This window comes from Tinamus guttatus, unplaced genomic scaffold (genome assembly GCF_059628265.1).
Source record: "Tinamus guttatus ecotype Peru unplaced genomic scaffold, ASM5962826v1 Tinamus_guttatus_pri_ptg000397l, whole genome shotgun sequence".
Classification (NCBI taxonomy): Eukaryota; Metazoa; Chordata; class Aves; order Tinamiformes; family Tinamidae; genus Tinamus; species Tinamus guttatus.
The window spans coordinates 1,602,875-1,622,013 of NW_028288931.1; the positions used below are offsets into that span (position 1 = coordinate 1,602,875).

General features: G+C 46.3%; 3 protein-coding genes across 4 annotated transcripts; 1 reads left to right on the top strand and 2 right to left on the bottom strand.

The window, feature by feature from the left end:
* Positions 1 to 960: 960 nt before the first annotated feature.
* Positions 961 to 5,137, bottom strand: TSLIG1 (tRNA splicing ligase complex subunit 1). Its single transcript, XM_010213031.2, has 7 exons — positions 4,943 to 5,137; positions 3,436 to 3,460; positions 2,763 to 2,884; positions 2,469 to 2,551; positions 2,038 to 2,090; positions 1,742 to 1,778; positions 961 to 1,209 (listed from the first exon to the last, which is right to left on the bottom strand). Exons 1-7 carry the CDS (start codon positions 5,028 to 5,030, stop codon positions 1,123 to 1,125), a joined length of 495 nt encoding a protein of 164 aa, XP_010211333.2. The 5' UTR covers positions 5,031 to 5,137; the 3' UTR covers positions 961 to 1,122.
* A 1,416-nt stretch (positions 5,138 to 6,553) lies between these two features.
* On the top strand, positions 6,554 to 13,235 carry RBBP4 (RB binding protein 4, chromatin remodeling factor). 2 transcript variants are annotated; one of them, XM_088531093.1, is made up of 12 exons: positions 6,554 to 6,701; positions 7,386 to 7,533; positions 7,976 to 8,121; positions 8,614 to 8,787; positions 9,643 to 9,758; positions 9,903 to 10,063; positions 10,179 to 10,305; positions 10,427 to 10,504; positions 11,608 to 11,684; positions 11,798 to 11,855; positions 11,946 to 12,056; positions 12,948 to 13,235. In XM_088531093.1, the coding sequence occupies exons 1-12, from the start codon at positions 6,686 to 6,688 to the stop codon at positions 13,011 to 13,013; spliced, it is 1,278 nt and encodes a 425-aa protein (XP_088387219.1). In that variant the 5' UTR covers positions 6,554 to 6,685; the 3' UTR covers positions 13,014 to 13,235. The 2 variants fall into 2 exon arrangements, with proteins under 2 accessions (XP_088387219.1, XP_088387220.1); XM_088531094.1 differs by having other exon boundaries at positions 6,555 to 6,701; positions 7,389 to 7,533.
* A 1,874-nt stretch (positions 13,236 to 15,109) lies between these two features.
* Positions 15,110 to 18,648, bottom strand: SYNC (syncoilin, intermediate filament protein). Its single transcript, XM_088531095.1, has 3 exons — positions 17,377 to 18,648; positions 16,218 to 16,342; positions 15,110 to 15,231 (listed from the first exon to the last, which is right to left on the bottom strand). The coding sequence occupies exons 1-3, from the start codon at positions 18,646 to 18,648 to the stop codon at positions 15,162 to 15,164; spliced, it is 1,467 nt and encodes a 488-aa protein (XP_088387221.1). The 3' UTR covers positions 15,110 to 15,161.
* Between the last annotated feature and the right edge of the window lie 491 nt (positions 18,649 to 19,139).

The following is a 19,139-nucleotide window of genomic DNA, read 5'->3' on the forward strand; positions in this document are numbered from 1 at the left end:
ATGTATCCATAATTCTTTTTTAGTCCATGTTTTATTTCGGCATTAAACTTTTTTATAATAAAATGATTTTATTCCTCATCTGTAAAACAAGGAAATAAAATCCCAATCTTTCTCTATTTAAGACGACTTTAGGACAAAATAAAGATGAGAACTTGCAGCATTTACCAGAAAAAAAAAAAAAGGGAAGACAATGTCAGACACCACATGTTAGTTGTCCCATGAACATAAAATAAAACACACACTTTTCAATTATTATTCTTGATTCAGTGAATAAGACTTCAGATTTTTCCGACAATAAAGGCAAAAGGAAGCTTTTTTTTGGCCACACGGTTTCACCACTCTGTAGTATAATGAAGTCAGGTAAAAAACATAAAATCTTCTCAGCAGTAGAAGCAGGAATAATCTAAATTACAGAAATGAGCCTCACCTCACCATCCTCCCACATGCTAGGGGAGAAGCTCCAGATTGTCTCCTTTTTAGAGTGGTAGCGCTACTAGGATTCCATCACACACTGCAGCATTTCGCTTGGAAACTATTGGCAATTCAGCACCACCTGGTGGCATTACCTTTTTTCATTAATTACAAGTTTTTTTGAAAGATTGGTTTACTTTCTTTGGCATCCTTCAAGCAATCAGAAACTTTTCCACATTAGATCTGAATCACTGCAGGTATTTTGGAGTGTTTGAATAATATGGAGGGACATATTCTAATTCAGAATTAGAATACTTACATCTGCAAATAAATGTTGCAGATTTAAGAAGTTGTTATCCCCAGCAATCCTACAAAAAGCAGTGTATTTATTGCTGGCTTCACTAATCTATTTAGTTCATACGCGACTTAACACATCAGCCTTAAAAGTTGATATAAAATACTCACTTTCCTGAGAGATTTTTAATCCTTACAACTCACCACCCTCACCCAAAAAATCCCAAATAAAAAACTTTTTTTTTTCCTTGGCACACAGGCCAAACTGGCTCACCATCCTCAAGTCAAAACACAGATGTACATTCCCTGCAATTCTCTTCAACTTATGATTTCAACTGGCCAATTCCTTAGTAACTTCCAAAAGCAGCTTCTGCCAGCCAACGATATGTATATCCTGTCATTTCATTACACTTTTCTTTAAATATCAATGATGACAAAGACTTCTGGCTTCTCTTCTTCACAGATTTGCATTGCTGAGTAAGTTATGGCTTTGACTTCTGTACCCTAGAGAGAAAAGACAGAAAAAAAACCCATGGATTTTCTAAAGGAGAATTGCTTGCAGCAGTTTGTCATGCCAATTCACAATATTTACCAATTTCTATAAATGCTATCCAGATTAAGAGACATTCCCTCCCCAAAACCTGAATTATCTTTTTCCTGGTGAATACAAAAGTTAGTATATTAATAGCAATAACTTGTTTGGGCCAAATACTGAACAAATTGCTCTTTCCTTCTGGCACAAATTTCTCCTCCTCTCTGACAGGAGATCAGCATTGCTATTCTTGTGCTGACATAGCTAAAGAACAGGTTGGGAGGTAAGAATCGGCTTTTAGTAATCTTTAGAAAATAAACTTGCAAAAAAGACTAACGAAAAGCTGTGATAACAGTGTGAGAATCCAACTCATGGAAAAATATTGAATATAGATTGGTTTACTGTGCTACTAGCATCAAAAAAGGGAAGCAGCTACTTAGTAGTATTACTTAAGTAATACTTATGTATTACCAAAGCATTAAGTGTTACCAAAGTACTACATACCTGAGGGTGTTTAGGTAAAGAGAACTCTTCTCCCCACCTTTAACAACAAAAACAAGATAGGTGGTTGGAATTTTGGTTATTTTTAATCAAATGTTATAACTAGTTTCATTAATGAACATGGGACAGTGACACTTTCATTTAAAGCCTCAAAACAAGAAAAGGAAGTCCATAATCCATTTTTTAGAATGCATCAGTGAATTTCAGGTCAATATTCCAGAAAGGCAATATGTGACCCTCCCAAGTGTTAAGTGTTTTCTGTAAAGATATTAATTACTCAATTGACCCTTTAATCTCACCCTATTGATCTTATTTTGAATTGCATTCGGTCAATATGAAGCACTTTCACCTCCTGCAGAGAAAGGGAGATGAAAAACATGTCAGTAAAGTCTTCTATCTTCCGTCTGAAAATATCTCAGCAAATCCCCATTTGCAAGGCTTGCATTTTCACTGTTCTAAATGAAACCTGAAACCAGAGAATCGTAGCAACCTCAAAGAGGCACAGTAATACTGGGAAATTAAAGACAAGGGAGCTGGGAGCTGTCTCTACCATGTAATGACACCTAACGGTTTGTGATAACAAAGCTAACAATTTATTTCTCATGTCTTTCTACTCTGGTATTCTCCATGCATTAAGTGTTGCAGCTTTTTCCCCTCCTGAAGTAGGAGGAAAGGGAGTCGGTGTTATCAGAGCCTCATCCTACAAATAGGAAAAGAACAGAACACTTACCCTGGGTATAAAGAACTCATTAGCACTGAATTTATAGAGCCACTCATCCAGGAAGTGAAAGAGAAGAGACAGCATATCGTGTCCTGCAGGGTTGAGGCAGAGAGTCTGGTGATTCTCCCAGCAAGAACACCAAAACATGTAACATATGCAAGAAGTACAGGTTCTCCACCAAAAAAACTTGTAATCAGGCTTTAATTAACTGCAGCAAAATTCCATCTGATGATTTAAAGGATTTTGGTACCCTTCTCTCCCAATTGTTTATACAGTTCCAACATAAAGTCACTACAATCTTACCTTCTGCATGTACTTCCACAGTATCCAGAGGTTCCACAGTCTCTGTATCAGTCATGTAGCCAAACATGGCCATAACACACTGCTCAAACGCTTCTTCCAGGGTATCTCCCCAGGCATGTAGCCTAAAAAGACACAGGATAATTCATAGGATAACAAGAATGACGACGACGTAAGTTTTATACAGGTCAGATAACTGAACATGGGAATAAATGCAAAGTGAATGAACAAAAGATGTGTCTTTCTATACCTATGCATTTGGGCCAAAGATTACATATATAGAGATACTCCTTCCTGTGAGAAGAGTTTCTTTTTGGGAGAAAATGGAAAATAAATGTTTTATCCAATAACAGGAATGTCCTTTCTTGCTATGCCTAAACAGCAGACTATTTGAAATCATTTTGGTTTTAAGGCAAGCTTAAAAGACCCATTTTGAAAGACATTTTCAAATACTATAGTAATATCATTAAAAAAAGTCAGAAGCACCAAATGATTATTACATCAGAGGAGAAGCCAAACAATATATGCTTCTATGCTGTCTGAGTAACAGGAAGAAAACAGACCAAAAAAGAAAAAAAGCACTGTTGGAGTATGGCATTTCACAGGTGCCTGAAGTATACATCTGAAACTAGTCTTCAATTTGTTATACTGTGAAATCCCAGCTGCCCATACTTACTGCACATCTGCTGTGTGATCCAGATCTGAGGGTGGAGGAAAAAGAAAAGCCATGAAATTACCATATATATTTTTAAAATGAGGATTTTTTTTCAAATTAAAAAAACAGATATTGTTATACATTAACTTTTTGTATTCACCTTGACACATCAACGAGTAATACTCTTTATTTTTCAGTATATTAGAAAAAGCTAACACGAGTAAAATCTTAGATTATTTCTGCCAAACTTGACACAAGAAAAATAGTGTTTAAATTACATCAGTGCCCTGTGTGTAGAGCACTGTGTACAACATATGGCTGTTGAAAGATAACAGGGTTCTGCAGGTAAATGGCAATAGAAAAGAAAAACTTTAATGAGAGGTAAAGAACTTTTGCTGAAGTCTGCAGGACTGAAAATTAGTCATAGAGAAGATAAGATTTGCAAATGTTCACAGCCCAAAGAACAAATATACCCGTCCACACCCCAGACATCCATTATGCAAAAAAGCGTAACTAGAAATATATATAAAATATACAGTGATCTTCATTAACAAAGTAGGATTAACATCCGCAACATGTATCAGGTTTTACATGACTATCATTTCACCTAGATGAATGACAGAGGAGTATAATAATACCAGGTTGGTAGAAACAGAGCTAATGTGGGAGGAAGGATCAACGTTGCATCGTGATCCCTCCAGCTGAAACACTGTTCTGATGCTGCTTAGGTCACCCACACACTATTTATTAATGGTTCTCAACAACTGTCTCTAAAGCAAACAAATTCCAGTGGATTTAAAAGGAGGGTAAAACCTCTTTTGATTATGGAAGGAGCATGACTATTGTAGTATGTCACTGTATTTGTGCACTGCTATCAAATAAAGATCTAAAAATATATGTTTTAACAGGGTAACATAGAGCAACCCTCCAGATAAACACTGCTCAGATAGAAAGACAGACAGGCACTAAATGGCCTGTGAGTGCCCCAGGCTACTCCTCGGGCTGACACCCACTTGCTTGAGATGTTCTTAGAAGACATTCCAGGGCTGGGGAAAGGGAGCGATAATGATCGCAAAGTGGAGCATTTGGGGAGAAGGGATGTGGGGGGGAACAACTACTACGAGACCAACTCACTCTTTGAATATCTCTTTTGATATGAGACATAGTAAAAAAAAGTACTGCCTAAGTAAGAAATGGCTTGAAAAAGGAACACTTTCAAGATAAAACTCATAACTAATTTATTCATATCATGATTTTTCCCTGTCAGACAAGGCATTTATCTGCAATAAATAAAACTGTAGGGATCTCTAACTCAGAGAGAGCCCTGATCAGCCCTAATACAGGATATGGGTGTACTAAGGAATCCCACACGTGCCTAAAAAGCCGTATCCTGCTCAGTGCCTTCTTCCCTGCACGCTCACGCTGGCACCCCCACACTCTGCCCGGATGACTTTAAATACTCACACTCGTTAAATACACTCGTTAAATACTCACACTCGTTAAATACTCACACTCGTTAAATACTCACACTCGTACTTCTTCTGCAGCGGCGGGTATTTGGCTTTGATGGCCTTCTGCTCCTCCGTCAGGTTGTAGTCCCTCTCATCGCCTGCCATAGCGGGCGGGCTTGGAAAACACTCACGCACTTCCTGGTCTCCCGAAAAATGGCCACCTCCGTGCGTGCTTCGGTGTTGCCAGGCTTCCCAAGTGATGCTGAAATAAAAGGGAAAATTCCGTTTTAGTTCAGTTTCCTTCACTCGGTATCCGTTTCGTACCAGCTGTACACACACTTGTATTTTTTGAACAGGATTTTAAATGCATATCTGAGTTGTTTGCTATTGAAACTGTCAAGGGGAGTTTGGTTTAGAGCTCAATCTGCCACCACTTGCCTTAGCAACTGATTTAAGTATATTCAGTGAGTGAAGCCAGAGAATTACAATTCTTTTGTAAAGGACACACTGAGGTCCCTTCAGGGATCTTCAGGATTCCTTGCAGCAGGAACCATGTTTCATCCTCTCTTTTGCATACAACAGTATGCATTTGATTCATTCTCAAGTAATAAACTATTTCAATAATGAAAAACTATCAAGCAGCAAAGAAATAGATTACGCTATTAAGCTTGAAATTTCAGTCCAGTTTCACACAAGCTTTTTATTTGTAAAACTAACAAACAGACACAGATGTCATCATCTCATCAATGTCAGGACCATTGATTTTCCTCAGACCTCACACAAAGTGGTCATTCCTGCTCCCTCTTAACATTTCTTTTTCTGTGCAAGATCTATTTGTAGTTTCCCCCAATAAGAGGCATAAGAGATTTACAGATGACAACTAGCACCACCAAGTCCCCCAGTTTTTCAACGTAAGGGTGAACTTGTGCTGCTTATGGGTAGCCCTAAATATGACAACACTGTGTGGGACCTCCCCGCTTCCAATTTCCAGGCAGCACCGTGGCCTTTATGGGACACAGAAGAGCTTGAGGCCAGCGCTGCTCAGAGCGATAAAACCAGACGAGCAAAAAACTGGATTTTTAAACCTGTTCCTTGGTGTTGCCTGTCAGATCCACAGCTGATTGCGCCAGGTTATCCACAGCCAAACACGTTTGGCTTGCAGACTGCTTCAGTTGTCCACACAGCCCATCTCTGCAGGGAATTATGTGAGAAAACATAAGTTATTAGTAATTATTGGCAATCAATGAACAAAGAGGTGGCAAGAGGGACGTTCCGGAGGTTACTGGGCCACCCTGCGAGGAGAAAGGGCAGGACTGGGCCTCATTCCCCATCACACCTGGAGACTTGGGGCCTTATGTACCAGGCCAAGGCCTCACGGAATCGGGCCGGGGCCTCTTCCAGGGGCTGCCCGGGCCCGGTCGGCGGCAGGAGGCGGTTGAGGGGGGACCGCTATGGCCTGAGCGGTCCCTTTAAGGGCCGAGCAAGGGGCACGCCGCTCCCTCCCCTTCCCTTTCCCTCCGGAAAATGGCGGCTCCCAAGGGAGCTTCAGCAGCCCCTTCCTCCCCGTCCCTCCCCCGCTTCCGCCTTCTCCCTCGCCTCCCCTCCACGTGACGGCCGCGCGCGCCCGCCCGCCCCTTTTCCCCGCCCCGTGCCGCGCGCCCATTGGCTGCCGCGTCCCGGCGGCGCGCGGCCATTGGCTGCCGTTGGCGCGCGAAGGGGCTGCGCGGCGGCGGAGCGGCGCGCGGCGGGGGCAGGAAACAATAGAGCGGCGGCCGGAGGGGTTGGAGCAGCGAGCGCAGGAGCCGCCCGCCCGCCTCGCCATGGCGGACAAGGAAGGTAGCGCCCGCGGCGCGGCCTCCTCCCCGCGGGGCTCCGCGAGGCGCGGGGATCCCCCCCCCGCTCCGCCCCCGCAACGGCCGCCGCGGGGGAGGGCGGGGGGTGGCGTCGCCAGGGGGCGCGCGGGGGCCGTCGGGGCGGCCGCGAGGCCGGCGGGGGAGGACGCGGCCTCCTCGCGCCTCAGCCCCGGGCCGGGCTGGAGGCCGCTGGTGTCGTTAACTTAATGCGTTTTATTAATGAAATAACCCGAATGTGACCGCGGGCCGGGGAGCGGGGAGGGCCCGGGCGCTGTGAGGCGCCCCCGCCGGAACGGGGTGGGGGGGCGGGGGGCAGCCGCCGCTAACGGCAGCACTACCACCCCCCCCCATTTCCTCATCCTTAATATCCTTATTTTTGTTTCCCCCCGTAACCCGTGGCACAATATTCCGTAGTTTTGCCATACTGCTTCTTTGAGGTGATGCAGTTTGACATAATCGAGGTCAGTTTGGAGCCGTGTACATAGAAACACATTATCACGTGCAAAGAGGGTTTCGAATGGTTTAATAACTAACCCCGCTGCTCTGCCAGCAAAGCGGGGTGATGTTGTAGTTTTTTATTCAGTGTCTGCCCGTGGCTTTGTCTGTATGTCTTGAATATGTTCATAAAGGCTAATTTTATGCATTTAAAAATAAACCCAACCTTTAGCAGCCTTTGACGATGCAGTGGAGGAACGTGTGATCAACGAAGAGTATAAAATATGGAAAAAGAATACGCCCTTCTTATACGATCTGGTAATGACCCATGCGCTGGAATGGCCCAGCTTGACTGCTCAGTGGCTTCCTGATGTGACAAGGTAAATGAGCCTCTTTATTTTTTAAAGAGGAAAATGTCATTTATCATTGAGAAGATATTTTCATACATTTGATTTTGCAGTCTTTTTTTCAGCTTCACCCGAAACTTAAGAAAGAAAAAACCCTCTCTACAAAAAAACAGAAGGAAATAAAGTTTCAGTACCAAAGCGCTGTCAGCAACTTGTCTTGTACAGTGTGGCACCGTGTTGTCCTTAGCTTCCAGACCAATGTTTTTGCAGGTTATGTTTGTGTACCTCAAAGTTTGTCCTGGAGAGTTGCAATGACTCTTAAGAGAAGGCAAGGGAGTGGTGCTGTGTTTCTTTTATTTAGAGATATAGACTGTGCTATGAGAATTTCAAGTTGAGACCCGGAGTTAAACGTTTTAATCTGCTCAGTGTCAGTGTAAACTCCTTTTCTTTCTTACATATTTCTCTTCTCTTGCAGACCCGAGGGCAAAGACTTCAGTATTCATCGGTTAGTCCTGGGGACCCATACCTCAGATGAACAAAATCATCTCGTGATAGCTAGTGTGCAGTTGCCTAACGATGATGCACAGTTCGATGCTTCGCACTATGATAGTGAGAAAGGAGGTAAGGACCAGAGATGTGAATCGAGTGAAGTTTTAGCTGTCTTTTCCTCCCCATTTTAAGAGATATTGGTCTCTCCCTAGCTTTCAGCCAATGAAGTACAGAAGCTACGTCTAAAACAGTTTGTTTCTCAGCTGTACATTTAACAGACAAATGCAACGTATTATGTACATCTGTAATGTTTTAGTAATAAAATTTTGAAGAAACGAGTTAGTAGGTTTACTAATCTACTTTATAAACTACTATTTATAAAAATATATGTCTCTGGCTCTAAACTTAGCTGGTATTTTGATGCTACAACTATGGATGTTGAAAATAACATGTGATTTGAAAACTGGGTTATTTTAGTTAACATGTTATGGCTTGTTTTTTTCAATGTGTGTGTGTAACTGTCCTGTCAAAATATGTACTTGGTCTACCCAGTAATTGAGTATGGATCTCTAGATCTTGTCTGAAAGTGTCATGTTATTGACAACTGCTGAATTCTCTTTTCAGAATTTGGAGGCTTTGGGTCAGTTAGCGGGAAGATTGAAATTGAGATCAAGATCAATCACGAGGGAGAAGTTAACAGAGCACGTTACATGCCGCAAAACCCCTGCATAATTGCCACCAAGACACCATCCAGTGATGTTCTTGTCTTTGATTACACCAAGCACCCTTCTAAACCAGGTATCTGCATCTTTGTTGTGTCTGTGCCTCAGAACCCAGCAAAAGTCTTTACCAGCCATTCCTCAAGCAAAGGTGATGGTTGTGCAAAAGACACTGAGAAGTTATGGGCTGCATTTCATCTGTAATTTGAAAGGCAAGTGGATATTGAGTGTAAAATACTACTTAATGTAGTACTTAATGAAGCTTATACAGATATACTCCAATATATGTCATTTTGCTTCTTTTTTGCATGTTTTGCCATGTGTATAATGGTACTTGGAGGGGTGGAAGGTACTTACTGGCCAGTTGGTGATTGATTTGCTGTGTAGCTGAGCTGTGTTCCTGGTCCAAGGGTAGTGATAGGAATTTCCTGATGAATTGGGCAAGATCATATAGAATGACTAGTTTTGCTGGTTGTAGGAGGATCAGAAGAGCATTTCTAACTTCCAAGTGCAGTTGGAGATGAAGCATGACGCTCCAGCAGATTGTTTAGGAAGGATTTTTGAGCAGTATCGGGGTTACTCCGTTCAGCCTGACCAGGTGTGTCAAGCCAAGCACGCAGGTGGCTGAGTGGGTGTCTTTGCCCTTCAGCAAGTAGTACAATGTGATATGGATTTAGAACAGAGCATTCCTAGATGATCCAGCTGCAGAAAACAGCAACTTGGAAAAGCTTGCAGTGTGCTCTTATTAGGTCAAAAGGAAATTTGGCTGTGTGTTGCCTCAGTGCATTCTGTTTCAATGAGGTAACTCTTTGCTGAGGGAAAATGCTCAGAAGGGCAGGGAGGGATGCTGTGGGCAATGTCAAAGTTCAGTAAAGCACAGCAAGACTCGTGTCAAACGTTTAGGCACCTGAGTTCTTAGGCTGCATCTTTACAGATCCTTCTGGGGAGTGTAACCCTGACCTGCGTCTTCGTGGACATCAGAAGGAGGGTTATGGGCTGTCTTGGAACCCAAACCTGAGCGGGCATTTGCTCAGTGCTTCTGATGATCATGTGAGTACTTCAGAGTGCTGTGATGAAATCTGCACTTTGTTTGGCAAAAGTTCCTGCTTTTGGGAGGTTTTGGGGGAGGGTGGATAGAGTTGCTGCCTAAAGGTGCAGTCTTTCTGTTGATTGAATTGATTTATTTATTTCAAGACCATCTGCTTGTGGGATATTAGTGCTGTTCCAAAAGAAGGCAAAGTGGTGGATGCAAAGACCATCTTCACAGGGCATACAGCAGTAGTAGAAGATGTATCCTGGCACCTGCTCCACGAATCTCTTTTTGGATCTGTTGCTGATGATCAGAAGCTTATGATGTAAGTAGGATAATGTCTCAAACAAAGTTGCCATCCCTTTCCTTTCCCAGCTACACCCTACCTCAGTAAAATGGGGTATAAACCTTTGTTTCCATTCTATATTTTCTTTTTACAGTTGGGATACTCGATCAAATAACACCTCCAAGCCTAGTCATTCAGTGGATGCTCACACTGCTGAAGTCAACTGCCTCTCTTTTAATCCCTATAGTGAATTTATCCTGGCTACGGGATCAGCTGATAAGGTATGTCTGCCTTGAGCTTGGAGCACTTTTGCCTAGTTTCCACTGCATGAATGTGCATGTATGTGTTGATTACTTCAGAAAAAAAAAGACTTTTTGATGGTTTTGTTTGCTTTTTGACCAGACTGTTGCCCTGTGGGACTTGAGGAACCTGAAGCTGAAGCTGCACTCGTTTGAATCACATAAAGATGAAATATTCCAGGTATAACAAAATGTCTTTTATGCACTTTGACTTAGCTCTTCTTAATTATCTTAAAGAAGAACATTTATTTTCAACTTACATTTGTATTGAATACATTTGCATTAAAAACTCATATATTTTCTCTCATCTACTCGAGATTTTGTTAGCTTATCGTTTGGAGCCATCTGTGTGGGGCAGAACTCCAGTACAGATAGGGATGTCCAGAAAGCCAAGCAGAGGATGGAACAAGGAGAGGGTAGAAAGCTTTGTCCACAACGCAGAGTGAAATGCTATCAGTACAGAGCAAATCTAAATTATTCATGGCAGCAGATTGAAGCAGGGAGGCACAATAAGCGACTGCAGCATTTTTGTCTTCCCAGCCTGGTCCCATAGGAGGGCTTTGCCTGGTGACCGATTAAGGGGATTGCCAGGCCAGCTAGTGACAGTGAATGATTGCAAATTTTACTAGTATAAATATAGAACGTTAACATCACTGGTAGCATGTGCTTCACAGAAACAATATTTCCATCTTCAACTCACGCGTGCCTCAGAAGAAAAATATGTAGAGTTTTTTTTTTTTGATAGAAGGATTGTTACTTGATGACTGTAGTTACTTCTAAATAAAATTATACTTGGAATCTTGACATGCCAGGTTTGTGTGCAGAGCTCTGTGCTCTTTCCTAATCCTGTTATCCTATTAAATCTTTCCAAAACACACCACTTATCTCCAGCAGTGAGATGTGAGCTTTTGGGGCTGTTAAGCTTAATTACAGTCCCTTTTTTGTTTTGTTTTCATTTATAAACCATTCCTCCTCCTTAATGAATACATTGTTTGCATGCTCTGTATTAAGATGAGGAGCAGCTAATGTCATTGGGACTCTTTACATTTTGTAGCATGTAGCCTTTGTTAGAGCATAGGCCAAGAGGTACCTTTGGAGCTCGAATGCCTCTTCAGTGTATGAATGTTCCCAAACACACTTCCTGTGTGAGAATATTAAGTTGATGTTGATTTGAATTTTCATAGAGCTTTCCTGCTATAAAACACTCTGATGTCTGTCATGACCGTTTGCCATGCTGCATCTTCTTAAAACTAACTTCTTTTCTAAATTGTTTTTTGTCTGTAGGTTCAGTGGTCTCCCCATAACGAAACCATACTGGCCTCCAGTGGCACTGACCGCAGGCTAAATGTTTGGGACTTGAGGTAAATCCCAAATTAGTCATGTTGTCCTGACAAATATTACTCCTGAATTGTATATCACACCTGAGAGGAGGAAGGAAAAAGAAAAACTAATATTCCCCTTGTTTTTATTACAGTAAAATTGGAGAAGAGCAGTCCCCTGAGGATGCTGAGGATGGCCCTCCAGAGCTGTTGGTAAGTCTTTGGGTCTCTTTAAACTCTTCATCTCTGCAATGAAGATTTAATTGAATGATTTGAAAACATTCCCTTGTTTCTCCAATCCAGTTTATTCATGGTGGTCACACTGCAAAGATATCTGATTTCTCCTGGAATCCAAATGAACCCTGGGTAATTTGTTCTGTATCAGAAGATAACATCATGCAAGTCTGGCAAATGGTAAGTCGTTGGGGAAAGTGCAGGAGGTGGTAGATAGGAGCTGGTGTTTAACTGCCTGGATTTCAGCATTCCTGGGTTTATTTACAGCTCTCAGAACGACTTGCTTTGTAGCACTAGCTAAAACCTCAAGGGGATTGTGAAATCCATTTTAGGCTTGACAGAAATAAGGACTTACAAATACTGAAAAGCTGCTTCATGTTTCTCATGACTTAAAAAGTAGGAGTAAGGTGGGTTTTTTTTTTTTTTTCTCTTTCATGTTAGAATGAAAATACAGTGTATGAGAACCAAAGGTGAAATTGAAGGTGCTGTTAACTATTGTCTTAAAGAATTAAATCTCTGTAGATAATATAAATGTTTCCACATAGATGGAAAGAGGTGGGAGTAAGTAAAAAAAATATACTGAGCTCAAATTAGCACTGTTTAAAATTTTAGAAAATAATCTTGTGTAACTTGAATGACCTCTGACAAGGTCATTCTTCCAATTTTTGTTTATGAATTGGCTCACAGCAGCTGTGTTCTTAATACGGTCTCTGTTCTTAACACTGCTCTATATAGTTCTTTTGGCAGATGCTGCTGCAAAATAGAGAGTGTATTATAGCTATGCAAAATACTCTTTTAAAGTAACTCTTGTAGTGATATGCAGATTAAGAAGGCAGATACCTAAAAGCTACATTAACTTGAAAAATGCTTCTGAAATGTTTTGAAAATGACTTTTATGAAAAAAGGCTGTTTGTGTTACTTCTTTAATGCTCATTGGCCTTGAGGGATCGTAGATAGGAGATACTTATCTGAAGCTGAAACAACAACTCTTCAAAATGTTCCAGCAGTAACAATCCTATTAACTATGATGCTACGTGCTCCCTCAGCTTTTCCATCTCCCTTATCTTGCAGGCTGAGAACATATATAATGATGAAGACCCTGAAGGAAGCGTGGATCCAGAAGGTCAAGGATCCTAGATGATGACCTTTTCCTGTTCTTAGTCTTTTCCCTTTCTTCCCTCTCAACCCTCAACTTGATTTAACACTGGTTTTGAGACACACGTAGACTTTGTGTTCAGCCATCCTTATGTAGATACCATCAACGATGCTTTCTAGCCCAGACAGCGGGTACCACGCTGTAGCTTCTTGTTTGGATTTCTTACAGCAACCTCTTGTGTATAGAGCTGGCTATCCCATTTAGCCCATTTTAGCTGCCTTTGTCACACAGAGCAACCTATTTTTTTTTTTAAGTCTTTCTGTCTTTGGCTTGCTACAGCTATGGGTTTTTGCCTAATTTAAATAAAAGTTAAATTGGTAGAGCTGCCAGAATATGCTTGAGTCAATGCCATACAGAGGATAAAAGTGATAATTCCTAACAGTTCAGAAAGGGAGGGTGTGGGGGGTCTTGTCCTCTTCAGCAAGACTCAGAAGTCTTGGGGTTCCTGTAGTTAGTCCGACCTGTGTGGGTATTTCTGCCTTTGCAGATACAAAACAGACCTGCAGATTCTGACTTCAACTAGTATTACATTTCTTTCTATATATATATTTTTTTCCTCTCCACTGGTAATTTTGGTGTTTTCATTGTTTCCTTCCTTCTTTCCCTCCCCTTTTCTCCGATCTGCTGCGCGACAGCGGTTTGGATACATGGAGGGGGAACAGGGTATCTTGCTCTATTGTCTTGTTTCTTGAGCTGTGTTTTCACATACATTTCTTTCCTTTCTGTGAAATGGTTTTGAAAACTTGGGGCCACCAAGTTGTCAAGGTGTATGTTTTTACCGACTGACGTCCTGCAGATGGCAAGCCCAGTGATCCAAAACAGCACTGGTAGCTGGTATACGTTAAACAAACTACACGTGGATCAACAACTTCTTTTAGGAGTTAGTCCTTGACCACTAGTTCCTGCACATCTTCCCCTAGGGTGTCCTGTTCCACCAGCAACCTCTTCCTCTCCATGCTCTTCATGACTAATTACGTGTAAGTGCTTCAGATGGAATAAATTTTTCTACGTAAAAGCCGTGTAGCTTTGTTTCGTGCAGATGTTTTTCTTCTGCCTTAACTCCTTTCTCAAGGCTGAACTGTACCTCTTAAGAAAGTGCTGAAGTGAGTGTGTAGAGGTTTTATGCCCATAAAAGACAGCGATGACTTCTAGGAGGCCTCTTAAGGTTTAAGCAGGAAATTCTGCAGTGGAGAAAAGGGGCAAACGGAGCCCAGATGAGATGCTGGGTGCTGGTGTGGATATACCTGCTATTTCCTCTGCCCCTCATCAGGTTGTTGCCTATTTCAATGATGTCCCAGTGATTTTAATGCAAACAAATCACTCTCTATCCCTCCCTGCTCCATTAGTTTCCCTTGCCAAGTTGTAGGGTGCTGTAGCATCTTCCAAGGGTATTTTTCAGACGTTGGGAGCTGTGGTGACTCTGACATTTTTATGTTCGTGAAGGGAGACTGTTTTTTGCAACACAGATGTGCTCCCCTAACCCTTAGCACCGAACTTTCTTTTATTTTTTTTAGTAGTCTGTAACGTGAATAATTGGATACCTTATGGACACCTTGGCTTGATCAGAGGAGCTTGTTACTCTGTCTTTGAGACAGCGGTTTGAGAAATAAAAGGATCCTTAAACTCTGGCCTTTATTTTCAGTGCGAGACTTTATAGAAAGTGGAAACCATTTATCCACAAACTTGAGTTTGTGGCCCACATTGAACATGTCACAATACAGCAGAGACCCACTGAGCTACAAAAGAAAATCCTGTTAAAAGGATAAAGCTCCTCTTGCATGTAAACTTTAAAAATCACCCCCTACCCCAGGCTTCCAGGACAGTGCTTTCTGCGCAGGCTTGTACAGTCACCTATGAACAAGACAAGATACATTTCCAATCACAGCAAAACATACATCCATTACTCTTATATATATATGTCTATCTTCAGTGCAAGTCTATTTTTCTCTGCTCCTCTAGGGAAGAGCAGTTTTCTTAGATCAACAGCAGCACCCCACAAAATCCAAACAACTCTGTCTAGTATTCCTGGTTTTAGGCAGCTGCTCTGCATCAGGTGGGTAAGGAGCAAGCGGGAAAGGGCCCCTGCAGCTGCCTCTCTCCTTGGCTTTTGCTAAAAACGGGAAAAGCCGTCATTCCTCGTAGTCTTGCTCGGCTTTTTCTTCTGATTTGCAAAGGTGTCCGTAGATTTCTAAGCAGCCCCTGTATGGGTAGAAAGTGCACTTAGGGCGCTGAATGTGACCTCGAGGAAGCAGGGGATGGGGACAGAAGCTGTATCCCAAAAGCCTTGTTCCTTCTCCCAGCCTGGAAGTCGTCTGGGAAGCAGCGGGCTATGGGCACGGTCAGGGAGCGTGCGGATGGCCGGGCTTTCCAGGGACAAATGCTCCTCTTTGGCGCAAGCTCGGGGACGTGTTTAACTCGGATTGCCCCGTTCAAACGTGGAAACATAATGAGGTGCTCTCATGTTTCCCAAGGCCAACGCGCTATCGCTTCCACTGACGGCAATTCATAAATTCCCTGGGGTTACGAGGCTGCTGCTGCTGCACCCAGGCTTAAATATTGGCCTCAACAACCTGTGGTTTAGAAGGATCCCAAACGGCAAAGACACAGGATTCCCTGTGTATCCCTGCTCGTGGCAGGGAATACCCTCCCGTGGCATGTTTGCACAAGCAACTTTGAAGGAGGAAATCAGGGAAAAGGATGCTAGAGTAACAGTGAAACTGCAGAAAATGGCCACGAGTGGTAACCACTGCAGCTGTAGCAGTAAGAACACAAAGCCAGGCAAGTAAAATAGTCCACAAAGTTGTGACCATTTTCTGGAGCTTTAAAATATCCCATATAATAAAGAATTCCCGAGCAAAGCCAGCAGTATGGATTCCCGAGCACAAGATAACCCTTCCAGGTTCGTGCCCCTTCCAGGTATTGATAAGGGAACAGCTCCTCTTTAAGTTGCCAGAGCTGTTCCTTGGAAAACAATCTCTACTCGTAATTTGCACAGGAATTTCCATCAAATCGCTATTTGCCGTAGGGGTAAAGGGTCTGGAATTTCCTGGGAGCCCAAGGTTTAGCTCAGGGCTATGTAACCCCTGCCTAGGTGTGAGGCTCCTTCCAAAGGCTTCTCCACGAGCCCTTCCTCGCTGCCCTGCTCCGCGGCTTTGCGCCGGCAAAGGGAAGAGAAGGCGACTGACTTGTAGATGGAGAGCTCCTGGTGGAGGCTGCTCTGCAGCTCCTGCAGCTCCTGGTTCTTGCGCTGCTGCAGCTGCACCCCGTTCTTGAGCTCCTTCAGCCGCTCTTCCAGCTCCTCCACTTGCTCCTGGGGGTTAAAGACATGGGCTGGATTACACGGGGGAGATCAGCTCCTATGGACACCCACATGGGGAAATACGCCACAGTTTAGAAAAAACTCCACAAAAAGCATTGCTTTCCCAGCAAAAAAAGAGCTCGGATTGCACTGTAACACGCCGGCTCCTTCGGGAAGCTGCCAGCCTGGGAAGAGCGCGGTTACGGAGCGAGCAGCTGGCAGTGTTGAAGGCTGAGGATTAATGGGAGCCTCTTTGCCAAATGCACCCTTGGAGGGATTGAATTGCTCGTCCTCCCGGCGCGAGATGCAGCGGGGGGGACGCGTGGCGCTGCCCTTGCGCTCGCTTATAAATAACGTGGGCAGCGGCCGCCCGCGTCCTGGCAGCGGGAAGGGGCAGGCGGCCAGGCCGGGCTTTGCTGGGAGCAGCTGCCCGGGCAGGGATTGACTTTTAAAGGAGAAGCCCCGGTCGGGAGAGCAGGGTCCAGGGCACCCGCTCCTGGGCACAGCGTCTGCCCCGGGGCCTCTAAATCCAGAGTTTCCTCCGGACCAGCTGAACCGGCCTGTGGACCTGGCTCCGAGACCTCGTTGCTCATGTTTGCGTTAGTCTTCTCACATTGAGCATCCAATTCAAGCAAAACTCGCAATCACAGCGCTGCTCAGTCACTGCACTTCTACTTAGGGGCTCCCTTAGAGCTCCAAGCTAAATCCCGGATGGAAAAGTGCATGCTGAGTATCTGTGTCCTGGCTCCTCAGCACACCTGGGATCTCACTGCGGGATGGGAATTTCCCTTCTCTGCCTTTACCTGCCCCCAAAGCAACAAGAAGAACCCAAGGAGCCCCTTTTCCTGGCACGTTGGCTGGATGAATCCTTGACACTTCCCCGCCATATCCCAACCTCACCCGCCGGGCTGCAGGGATGCTGGGCCCACAGGCAACGCTTGTCCTTATCGCCCCGCTCCCGCTGCCATCCCTCCGCAATATCCGCATCGTCGCCGAAGGAGGAGCAGCCCCGGCGTGCGGAGCAGCCCCGTCCCCGGCGCGCGTACCCGGTACTGCCGGACCTCTTCATCCCGCTTCCTCTTGGCGAGGGCCATCTGCTCCTCGAGGCTCCCGTTGCAGCGGCGCAGGCGGCTCGCCTCGGCCTGCAAGGGCCGCAGGGCGTCGCGCATGGCGTGCAGCTCGGCGTGCAGCGCGCGCAGCGCCGCCGCGCCGGCCTCGCGCCGCTCCAGCAGCCGCAGCAGCTGCGGCTCGTAGTGCTCCTCCAGCCCGCGGCGGCTCCGCGCCACCAGGCTCGCCAGGGCCGCCGAGAGCCGCCGGCTCTCCCGCAGGAACGGCGCGTCCCGGCGCTCCGGCGGCGCCTCCAGCCGCTGCCTGGCCTCCTCGGCCTCCTTCCCGCAGCTCTCCCGGAGCCGCGCCAGCTCCTCGGAGAGCTGCCCGGCGCGCTCCTCCAGCTCGCCGCGCGCCGCGGCCGCCTGGCCCAGCTCGTGCCGCTGGCTCTGCAGGCGGTACTCGCAGGCCACGCACTCCCTCGTCACCTTGAAGAGCTGCCGCTTCACCTGCCCCATCTCGTCCCGCAGGTTGTCCCGCTCCAGCTCCGCCTTGGCCAGCAGCCGGTGCGCGGCCAGGATCTCCTCGTGCGCCCGCCGGATCTCCTGCAGCGCCGGCTCGCGCAGCCGCGACAGCTCCCGGATCAGCTCGTCCCGCTCCCGCTCCAGCCGCGCCACGGCCTCGATGCACTCCTGGAAGTAGTCGCCCAGCTCCGCCAGCGACAGGCACGGCTGTCCCGAGCCCTCGGTGCCCGCCGGCTGCTCCTCGGCACCCACTTCTAGCAGGAGCCCTGCTCCATCCGCAGCCACTTCCCATGGGATTCCTGCTGCGTCTGCGGCCACTTCCCATGGGATGTCTGCCCCGTCTGCATCTACATCCAGCAGGATCCCTGCTCCATCTGCATCCACATCCCATGGGATCCCTTCTTCATCTGCATCCACGTCCCACGGGATCGCTTCTCCATCCGCATCCGCCTCCCACGGGATCTGTGCTGCATCTTCATCCACCTCCAGCGGGCTCCCTGCCCCATCCGCAGCCTCCTCCAACGGGCTCCCCGGCACGGTGAGCTCCAAGGGCGGCTCTTCCATAGCCGCCTGCACCTCCTCATGGGTGTCCGGGCTGGCGGTGCCCTCCGGAGCAGCCGTCGCAGCCGCCGCCAGGCCCGAGGGGCCGTGCGAGACACCGGGGTCCGGAGAGGAGCCCGCGGCCGCCGGGGAGGCTCCCGCCTCCATGGCCACGGGCGGCTCTGCCGGGGGCTCCGGCGCTGCCATCAGGTCCCTGCAAACGAGAGGCGACATGAGACAGAGCAGCGATTGCAACAGGTCTCGGCCTACCCCCCGAGCCGCCAGCCTCCTGAATGAAGCAATGAACCCTGCTCGCGTTGGCGCGCGGCGCGGAGGGCGAGCGCGTCGCGTCCTTCCAGCGCTGCCGGCAGCTCTCCAGGCGCTGGGAAGGAGCCCGGGCTCAGCACCAGCTCCAGCTCCTCTCTGCAGTGTCACCGAGCTGCCAACGGCCCCCAGCCCCTACCTGCCCCGAGCACGGCGAGACCCCGGCGGCTTCGCGGCCGGCAACGCCGAGCGGTGCCGGGGGCTTCCCGGGGGTGCCGGCGCGCCGGTGCCCGCGCCCCCGCGGCCCCGCGGGCTGAGCTCACGTCTCGTCATCGCCGCAGGAATGAGCGCAGCCTGGCAGCACCGCGGCTTCAGGGAAAGCGCGGATTTTCACCGATACTTTCTCTCCTAATAAGGTAGTTTTCTGCAGCGAT

What these genes read in the sequence shown, in the direction of transcription:
- TSLIG1 (XM_010213031.2), bottom strand. Translation starts at nt 5,030, where the DNA reads ATGGCAGGCGATGAGAGGGACTACAACCTGACGGAGGAGCAGAAGGCC. An exon ending in GCTGCAGAAGAAGTACGAGT is followed by an intron (nt 3,461 to 4,942) that starts GTGAGTATTTAA and finishes CTCCACCCTCAG; the next exon opens with ATCTGGATCACACAGCAGAT. An exon ending in ATGAGTTCTTTATACCCAGG is followed by an intron (nt 2,091 to 2,468) that starts GTAAGTGTTCTG and finishes CTTTCTCTGCAG; the next exon opens with GAGGTGAAAGTGCTTCATAT.
- RBBP4 (XM_088531093.1), top strand. An exon ending in CTACGGGATCAGCTGATAAG is followed by an intron (nt 10,306 to 10,426) that starts GTATGTCTGCCT and finishes CTTTTTGACCAG; the next exon opens with ACTGTTGCCCTGTGGGACTT. An exon ending in ATGGCCCTCCAGAGCTGTTG is followed by an intron (nt 11,856 to 11,945) that starts GTAAGTCTTTGG and finishes TCTCCAATCCAG; the next exon opens with TTTATTCATGGTGGTCACAC.
- SYNC (XM_088531095.1), bottom strand. Translation starts at nt 18,648, where the DNA reads ATGGCAGCGCCGGAGCCCCCGGCAGAGCCGCCCGTGGCCATGGAGGCG. An exon ending in AAGAGGTCCGGCAGTACCGG is followed by an intron (nt 16,343 to 17,376) that starts GTACGCGCGCCG and finishes TTTAACCCCCAG; the next exon opens with GAGCAAGTGGAGGAGCTGGA. An exon ending in CAGGAGCTCTCCATCTACAA is followed by an intron (nt 15,232 to 16,217) that starts GTCAGTCGCCTT and finishes CTACCCATACAG; the next exon opens with GGGCTGCTTAGAAATCTACG.